The sequence below is a fragment of the Medicago sativa genome, chromosome 8, assembly GCF_051527215.1.
Source record: "Medicago sativa cultivar Bolivia chromosome 8, Bolivia_mono, whole genome shotgun sequence".
Taxonomy (NCBI): Eukaryota; Viridiplantae; Streptophyta; class Magnoliopsida; order Fabales; family Fabaceae; genus Medicago; species Medicago sativa.
The window spans coordinates 4,759,690-4,770,072 of record NC_140756.1 but is presented as its reverse complement, the minus strand read 5'-3'; the positions used below and the strand labels follow the sequence as shown (position 1 = coordinate 4,770,072).

At 34.7% G+C, this 10,383-nt stretch overlaps 1 protein-coding gene across 1 annotated transcript; it reads right to left on the bottom strand.

Annotated features, from left to right (window-relative positions):
• Positions 1-5,548: 5,548 nt before the first annotated feature.
• On the bottom strand, positions 5,549-10,383 carry LOC146896319 (nitrate regulatory gene2 protein-like). Its single transcript, XM_085732265.1, has 4 exons — positions 9,273-10,383; positions 8,885-9,069; positions 7,927-8,153; positions 5,549-6,777 (listed from the first exon to the last, which is right to left on the bottom strand). The coding sequence occupies exons 1-4, from the start codon at positions 10,228-10,230 to the stop codon at positions 5,976-5,978; spliced, it is 2,172 nt and encodes a 723-aa protein (XP_085588391.1). The 5' UTR covers positions 10,231-10,383; the 3' UTR covers positions 5,549-5,975.

Sequence of the window (10,383 nt, the reverse complement as noted above, 5' to 3'; positions counted from 1 at the left end):
GGTGGAGTAATAATTATATTTTGAAGGAATCTCAACAAACATGTTCACCTCAATTTAATCTGAATTTAATCACACGTAATATTATTTTTTTATAGGAAACCAAATATAGTATAAGTACATCGAAACTTGTGCATTCAATGTTTAAAAAGTGTAAAAAATGATATTTTCAATACAAATATTTCCTTTTTTGTTTCCTTAACTAGTGCCCCGGGGCACTAGTTAACTTTTTCCTTTTTTTATAAATAGATAGGGTTGTTAACTGTTACAGATTAAAATATACTGTATTCAGGGACGACCCCAAGTTAAATGTAGGCATTGACCCTCACTATCTTTTGGAGAAAAAATTGAATAGTATTTGTATTGTTTTTAACTTAAATAATGATCTTTGTAACATGATATATATGGAAAATGCTAACTTGTGCTCTTAAGACACAAGTTAATTAATCAAATATAGAAATAGTTTATTGAAATGTGTGTATTACAATTAATCTTTAACTTTTTAGAGAAATGTTATTTGTACAACCATTTTTGTACAACTTTCTCTCTCATACTCACATTATCTTCTTATTCTCTCTCTTACTTTTTCTCTCTCCATTGTTTTTGACCAATGAGAAGAGAGAACAACAAAGTTGTACCAAAAGTTGTACCAAATAGTTGTTCAAATAGCATTGCTCAACTTTTTAATGAATTGAATGCACAAAATTTTAGAGAATATTTCTTCTGTTGGGTTTCTTAACATGTGTCCTAAGGGCACAAGTTAACACTATATATACAAGGACGAATGCAAGCACATGAGTCTGCAAAATTTTTTATAGAGTAGCTAACACTACTCTATAAAAATAAATTTTGTTTTGAAAATACTTAGTAATATTAGAGAATTTTTTATACAAAAGTTACCACTTTTGATTGCTTAAAAAATGTACTAAAGGCGCTTGTTAGTATTTTTCTTATTTTATATACATATCAATCTTTCTATAACGTTAGTGGAGACAAGAAAATATGTTGTTCACTCATTGATATATTTCCTTTTAGAGTTATATATGTGTGTGTGTGTCTGACAACTATAATTGTTGAAAGAGTTTTCTCCACAATGAATATTATTAAGAACTTAACGCGGAATCTCAAGAGAACAATTATGAAGTATATTTTTTTTGGAAATAATTATGATGTATATTTATGTTTTCAAAATTAAAGTAGTGTGTGTGTTTGCGCATGCTTGTGGGTGGGTGGATGCGTGCGTGCGTACATACTTGCGTGTGTTGCCCTCACTACTCAAGATTTTTGGGTCCGTCCCTGACTGTATTAACAAATTAACAAACAAATGTCTAAGTTTATTAAGTTCTGCACATTAATCTTCATTCGCTGCCGCCGCCGGAGCGGAGGAATTGAATATCAACGGTGATATGAAAACAGGGGTCACATGTGGCTACCTATGCCAGTTCATTAACCCGCCTCTGTTTTGTCCTATATACGATGCCAGTTGTACCGGATTGAGTGGTGTGGTGGTGGTGATGATACCACAGTTGAAATCCCACCCAATTCCGCTCCTCCCGCTCCGCCTTCAGCCTCCAACAACTAGCTTCCGCTCCGGTGAACTACTACTACTATTATTTTTAATGAATAAACGTTGTGGTGATTGTATGTGTCTCTGCTATCTCATGCTTTGCTTTTATGGTGTGTTTTTTTTTTGTGTGTGTGTGTGTGTGAATGTTCGATCTGGTGTGTCTATCAATGGAAGGATTATGTATCAAAATCAAATTATACTATACTATTGAATAAATAATCTGGTGTTTGTGTGAAAGGTTCTGGTGTTGATTTTGTTTTCAAATGCAACTGCTTCTCCTTGTACAGAACTCATAATAATAATACACATACAAGTTAATTTAATTTGTGTAAAACATTGTTTACATTTTTTAAGAGAAAAAATATATCTTAATGAAGGAAGTACACATCACACGGCACATAGTTTTAAACTTTGTTACCAAAAAACAAAGTTTCATAACCTAAACGATATTTAACTTTCAAGGACCATTAACATTTTGCAACAATACACGATGAAGGTCATCATGACATTACTAGAAATGGGACTATGTCATCAAATGGTTACCATAGAAATGGAATGAAACAATTTAATTTACTATATGGTAGTAACAACAAAAAAAAAAACAAATTAACAAACAAATCAAACAAATGTCTAAGTTCTGCGCATTAGCATTCATCTTCGTTCTCGGCCTCGCTGCTGCGGCGGCCGGAGCGGAAGAATTTGAGATCAAAACGGTGGTGAGCTGTGGTTACGTCAAATACATGTGCGAATTCATCAACCCTCCGCTATTCTGTCCAATATATTATTCAAGCTGCACCGCAGCAGCCAATGGTGGTGGTGGTGATGATACCACCACCGTTGATATCCCGCCCAACTCTGCTCCTCCTGCCGCCTAACTTCTGCACCGGTGAACTACTACTATTATTACGTGTCTATGCTATCTTTCAAGTTCAATTCATTTATTTAACGAACTTAAGTTCGACTCAATTGGTTCGTAAACCAGGACGAATCCATTATCGAATCGAGTCTCGAACTTTTTTTGAGTTGGTTCGGTTCATTGCCAGCCCTAAGTAACCGATGTGTAAGACTTGATTGTATTCTTTTTTTTTTTTAATTTGATTTGAGATTTAGGTTATTGAAGTATTTTAAGTTTAGATTTTTTTTTTATATTTAAATATGTTCTCAAAGGTTTTGTACATTTATTTCTTGGTACTAGTATTCCCGATCAATTAAGTTTGGGAGAACTTTGAGTGGGTTAATAGTATCAATTAAGTTGAGGAAAACTAATTATATTTATGGTGTTCCTCACATATTTTTAAGGAAGACTGCTTGCATGTGCGAGCAAACACATAATGAGAACAATTAAGTCTCACAATCATCACATGTGTGTAGGATATAGCTTACTTATGCGTACACGAGCGGAGATTTTTAGTGAAAATCAACATTTTTGTACATTTTTAGGATAACCCTTGAAACAAAGATTTTGGAGAGACATTTCTACCTCCTAGAGTTTCCTCCCTCAAACAAATAAATAAATATACTTAATTTCTCATTGATTCTATATCAAACCTTGCAACTACACGTTTTAGGGTAAGTCTCTATTCATTCCAATATTCTTGTTCTTTCAATAGGTTCTGTTTCACCCATCATTTACAAGATTCAAGTGTTGAAGACAAAAATAAATTTTCGTGGTATGTAACCAGATAAGGGGGGATGTATCGATCAGTTCACGTGTGTATGTAGTGATGAGTCGGACAAACAAAAATGTACAACTTCCCTTTTTTCGCCTGAAGCTTTGAGAATTGCTTAAGCCCTAAATAATAACTTAACCCGTCAAATGATGATTGTAATTGATATGATCATGCATGAACATTTTTTTCTTTAGACTTCAAAGCCTATTATCACACACCTGGAAATGACCCTCAATGCATTCGACTCGAGTTAACAAGAGTTAGCTGCTTAATTTTCTCTTTTGAAGCGAACGGTAGTTAGCTACTGTTGAAGGTATTTTGATCATTTTAAAATTGACGTAATTGCAAATCATTTAGTGTAAAAATCAATTTTCATTATACATTGACTGAATTTTTTTTTTTTGGTAGTGTAACAAAGTAACGAGGCAAAAAGAAAAAGAAAAAGAGGGAGAGACAAAACTAAGTTCCAAGCTTATCTCTCAGAATGAGAGATTCCATGCCAGGCGGAGGGCAGTTCCAGCGAGAAGAACACCTTGCATGTGATCCTTCCTTAGCCATAAAATCTACACACATATTTTGTTCCCTAAGAACATGCACCAATATTGTATTACCATTTCCATGTAAAACATCTCTAATACTCTAATATGAAGGATGTCAGTAGCATAAGTGTGCAAGGTATGATCACGACCATCAATAACCAGGTCAATTGCTTCCAAACAATCACTCTCACAAGTAATGTTACAAGACCTATCTGGATAGCAAGTAACTCAGCTAGTAACGCATCACCTCCAGCTTCATAGTCAGAAAAACCAGCTATCCAATCTCCATCATGGTTGCGAACAACACCACCAGCACCTAAACAACCCAAATCTTCTAGAAAGCTACCATCAATATTGAGTTTAAGTGTACCTTCCGGAGGGGGGATCCAATGAACTAAGAGGCATGATGAGTGTGGGTCCAAACCAAGATTGGGATAGTAAGAAATGCATTCATCATGTAACAAAAAAGTCTTTCGTACCACATCTTGAATACGCCAGTGTTGATCTAAAAAATAGTATTGACTAAGGCCCCGTTTGGATTGGCTTATTTTGAGCTTATATGGGCTTATCTACTCCCATAAGCTTTTTTAAAGGTGTTTGGGTAAATAAACGAAAAGAGCTTATCATAGTTTCATAAGCTGCTTATGCCATTTTTTAATAAGCCAAAATTTTTAGCTTAACCTAGCTTAACACGGAGCTTATATATTTATGTACCTGCTTCGATTCTCGTGGATTCACCTTTTTCAAACAAATATTTTAATTATTATGTAGATATTTGGCGGTGCATTCCAAACAAATATTTTAATTATTATGTAGATATTTGGCGGTGCATGAGGTAGGGAATTATAGCTATACTTATCTTATTAAAGTAATCCCTGTTACATGATTTTTATTAGTTTTTTGTTACCTAACAAAATGAAATAATTAACAAAAAACAAACTTTTTTTTTAAGGAACAAGAAACAAACTTAACTTGTCTTTTTTTTTTTTTTAACAAACTGCACACTAACATCTATATATATGGTAAACTCATTCAACAATATTCATATTTATGAACCATATTTCTTTACAGAGTATTTATTTACACCTCTAATGTTAATTTTGTCTTATATGAATATTGATATTTTTTTAAGGACAAATATTGATTATACTATATATATAATTATAATTAATATATTACGATATTGTTTTTTACATCTTGATTAATTTTATCAAAAAAATCTAGATAATTGTGGTTCGATTCTTTGATTTTTTTTTGTTAAATTAAAAATATTTAAAATTTCGATAATTGCTTATGTAATGTCACATCCAAACACCTCAATTTATGTAAGTACTTTTTAGTGTACATATCCAAACGTAAATAGCTTATTGAATATAAGAGCTTATGATGTAAGCTCTAGTGCTATAAGCTCTAATGCTATAAGCATCAATATAAGCTGTTTATCCAAACGAGGCCTAAATTTGATATTGTTATATCTTCTACATGTCATACTTGACATGTCAATGTTTCTGTTTTTGTACATAAGGAGGTTAAATAAGTCAAATACATTATTCTATTCCACTTTTCCTCATTTTGTTCTTGAAATAAACCTGAACTCCTCGTTATCAAGAGTTCGTTGAAAATGTATAGATGTCTTATAAATTAAATGGTTGATGTGAATGACCCTTAATATTGTATAAACTAAAACTACTATCTACTCTATATGCATCATATAAAGAACCCTTTTATAGCGATTTTTTTTAGAGCTATAGTGACTTTGAATGATTTATTCGTGGTTACTCTTGTCGCTCCTTGGACTACCCCAACACTCAAAGCATTAATTTATGCATACCTTGAAATTTTCAATACTTTGATACAATAATACAAGAAATTTACCAATACAGAAAAAACCTAATCTCTCCTGGTTCAACCGACAAAAAATGCCAAAATTGCTAAACGACATTCTGATTGGAGTTCGAACCCGGCTCCTCCACTTGTCCGTGTCAGTTTTCAATGACCATTGCGATTTCATTTATCTACCAAGAAAAGAGCCAATCTCCTTAATTTCCTATAAGAGGGGAAAATAGAATCACAAAATTCTTGGTATTTACAACAAAATAGTTAGAACTTGGAACAACAAGAGGCAGTGCCTGAAAAAATCGGCCTTTATACTGAACTCACACCCCCCGAAAGCCAAAGCAGAACAGATTAATTATAAATTACCTACTTTATGGCATATGAACGGTCACATACTGATTCAAGAGCTTCAATGAACAATGAAGAAAAACTTGTCAATGCCTGAAACATTCCAGGCAAACCTGTCTGTAGATTATTAAGTGTCATAGCTCTTGTAACCTCAATAGCCTTCGAATGCTTCAACTTTTCATCGTCGACACGTCTTTGACAAGCTTCAAGTTCCAATTTTTTCTCAGCAAGAGGGTCTCTTGCATCCAAGCCTTGTCCAATATCTTCCACAGAGTTTGGAATTATTCCAATACCAACCATAGAATATGAGTTGTAAAACTTCTTTTCTATGTTTTTTAGAGATGAAGATTTTTTCTCAAGTTCCTTGTAAGCAGTGTCAGTTTTCCTTTTAATCTTGAGTTCTTGACATTGCTTAACTGATATTACGTGGACAACATTGATGAAGCTTTTGATTGCTTCCGAAGCGACAGTGTCTGGAACACGGTCAAGGGCTAGTTTCCATCCATCACAAAAGGAAAATGCATCAGATGGTTCCATTTTGTTGCTAATGCTGCTGTTGTTGTTGTCATTGTTGACTGGAATAAGATTCAGCTTAAACCAACCATGTAGTGACAAAATAAAGTCTCTTTGAAATTTTATGATCCGGATAAAACTTGAATGCCAAGCTGACAGAGCTGATTCTAGATCTCGAGTTGCCTGTTTGTGTGATTCGGATGTTGAGTGACCTTTCGATGATTGGTTCACAAGGCCACAAACTTGCTGTACAATGTTGCTTTGCATTTCATGGTACTGGTGCATTGATCTCCACATGTGAATGATTCTATGTTTGGCATGTCACAAACATAAGAGAACAATCTGAGAGACAACTCTATATTTAACTCAAATAACTTAACAATTGATGCACAACAATAATGTAGGTTTAATGCAATACTCTAATTTACCATTAACTGTCGTTGCTGCACAGGTTCTCAATACTAGTATATATATGGAGTCTATATCTTCCTTTATGATTATCAAGTTTATATTGAAATTTGAATTGTAAGGGCAAGATCAACTGCAACCAAAGATGCTTTACCAAGAAATATGCTACTATGTTCCATTATAATTTTCCAATTTCATATACTATTGCCAGGTTGACCTTAAGGGAAACAACTATACAGAATGGATAATAGTGACAATAAGAGCAACATTTTTATTTTCACTGAATTTATAGCTCATCTCAAACAGTTCAATAGTATAGTAAGTAACTGTCAACAAATAAAATGGTTTGCTCAAATGGGGTGTAACATTTTTAAATGACAATGTTTTGATACTACACAGAGCTTCAACAAAATCATAATGTAACCGTAATTTCGCAGAACTCGCTGTAATTCCATTCATACACCACACCTAGTGAACAAAAAATAACTTCAGGAGTACTAACTTATAACTATCGAGAATCTAGATTACTCTTGCACACATAGTTAGGAGTAATAAGAATTTTAATATATGCAAGCCACAACTTGATTCTACTGTATTATGGCAATACGGGAAGCAGCACATTCCATTGAGAATTAACTCTCAAATGTTTCATTGAATTCATAAAAAAGTGACACATATAGTATAAGAGCAACACTGAGTCTGAATTGGCAGAAGACTCCATATTTTCTCAAATACTATTTCAAAATTTTGGTGGCCCAATGAAAGTACGAATAGCAATTGAATGTGTACATATATGCTTTGATTGCCTTGATTGAATATCAAACACACTGTCCTAAGTTCCTGACTTTGTTGACTATCTCATTTTACTAGAAAATGATAACTGTTTCACTGTCCTTTCATACATTGTGCAAATACTACCCCCAATTTAAATATATGATTAAAAAAGTACATGTATGATGTATCCAGCTCATATGTGAATAAGATAAATGTACTTGTTTACTTATATCTAAGTTCAGAGAGGGACCAATAGTAGAATAGAGAGACATACCCATGACAAAGCTCAACAAGCTGAGGAACAAGATCAGAGTCCCTAAGACCATTGATGGCAGCTGAGGTAGTAGACACAGCCTGAGATGTTACAATAATTAGTGACTGTAACCTTGTTATGGTAGCCTTGGTTTTGTCTATCTTTGTTTCGTCATCACCTCCCTTGCATTCTTCACTCTGCAGAGTTGACAATTTCCTTTCATGCTCAATCTTCACACCTTCTCTAGCCTAATTAAGCAATTAAGCAAAAGCATCATTAGTGCACACATAACATCCTAATTTAGATGAGTATTTAGAGTTAATTTGTGAAGGGTTATGAGTTTGCAAGTTGATATTAGTTTAGGTTGAATTAAAAAGGAAGTGACTTTTTTGGCAAAAAGTGTAGTCTAAGTTAATTAATTTTTATCAATTTCAATAAAAACTTGCTTTTCAAAACAAATTTGATTTTGATAAAATGCATCCAAACATGCTAATCAAACGACGTTTGGTGTATTTGAACGTGCATTTAGTTACCTATTATCCATCCACTCACCCTACTCGACTCATTCCTTATAACTCGAAATTGAATCATATAGTGTTTCCCTTGTTTCGCAGTGAGTTAAGCAAAATCACGGCAAATCACTGTAATTTTGCAAAAGCTACACTTTGTAACCTCGACAAAATTATGAAATCAAACAAGCACAAAATCTACTTAATTTTTTTGAACTCTAAACACTAAAACACCTAAAGCAGGAAACATCATCAGCAAAGGTCCTCAACATGAAAATTTATCGTAAGAAAACAATGAAGAAGTGTTTACAGACAAATTAAACAATGCACCGAAAGTGACTGATTCTGTGATTTAAAGTCAAGATACCATCAATTATTACTACACTACCCCTAGAAGACCTTTACATTGTTCAAAAAATTAAAATATAAATTCAATATTGATTGAGTTAATGACGAAAACAAAAACTTACCTTCACTTCCTGAAAGAGTTTGTTTTCCCATGCCAAAAGCCGGTCCAAAGTGGAGCAGAGGCTCTTTGGACCGCCCGGTCCTTCAAGTGAACCGGCATCAAACCGGTATTTAACTGCCAATGGTGGCTTTGAGGTCCAAGTTGAGCTCACTTTGCTCAGTATATTACTAGAGTGATACACTATTTCTGCATTCAATTCAAAATGATCATTTTTCAATTAAGCAAAAATTAATATTTTCCATAACGAAAAACATTAAATCCAATTTCTTCAGATATAAATCTAAATTAAGCTTAAGCTTAATCACATATAAATTTAAATTGAGATTAATAAAATTTTCCCGCACTTTCTCAGTAAGCAAACATCTTACTTTTCAAAATATAAATCTTACTTTTCAATTGACTGAAACTCCGATCAAGTTGAGCCCTACTAATCTGCAACATCTCCGATAACCGATCTCCGGCCACCGCCGCTTTCTCAAAATTCTCTCTTATCACTTCAACTATCTCTTTCAAATCCTTATGCTTCATCTTCACCTTTTCTTCATTCACCTCCTCGTCTTTCCTCACCGGAACCTCACCGCCGGCAACAAATTCCGGTGATTTTTCGGCGATAACTTCATCTCTATCTGATGAGCTTGTTGAACTGTAGCAATCCTCCCAATCACTACACCGAACCTCCTCACGTTCCGTTTCCAATCGATCTAGTTCTTGTTCCGTTTCAGTCTTGTGATTCTGATTCTGATTTTGATTATGAAGATGAATTTTCGAGTGGAACATGTTGTAGAACGATTCTGATGATGTATCGGATTCTGGATTTTCCGGTTTATGATTCGGCGGTTGAGAACGTTGCCGGAAATATTCGGAATTTGGAGGAGAAGGAGGAGGATGAAAATTCTCCCAGTTCCAAACGGAAGAAGTTTCAGAAGCTGTTGATTCATTTTGATGCGCGGTTGGAATGAACCAGTTCGGAAACTCGCTTCTCGGCGTTGAACAAACGCTTGAATCGGAGAGAATGTGTGGAAGCTTCACCGGAATTTTCCGGCGACGTGTTTCAGAAACTGTACGGAGTTTTGTGGTTGTTACGGTGGCTGGAGGAGGAGGTGGCGGTGTCTGACGAGTTTTTACTGTGTTGATGAAAACGGCGGGAATGTCGTCGGAGACAGCGAGAGGTTCACCGGCGGCGAAGGTGGAGAGTGCGGAACCGGTGAGGCGAAGAGAGTTACAGTAATCAGAGTGCGCCGCCGCGAGGTAGTGGCGAGCGTAAACTGCTTCCTTCATGAGACGGCGGCGTTCTTTGCACCGCCGTACCGTTTCTTCGTTGTCGAGTTTAGACGCTGTGCAACCCATTGTTTCAGGTGGTATATATAGCGTATATTATACTCGTATTTCGACGTGTGCATGCGTATATAGTAGTTGTAATAAAGAAAAACAAATGTTGAAGAAGATTTTGAAATGAAACAAGAACTTCAAAAACAACTGCAAGTGTTAATCTGAAGGACT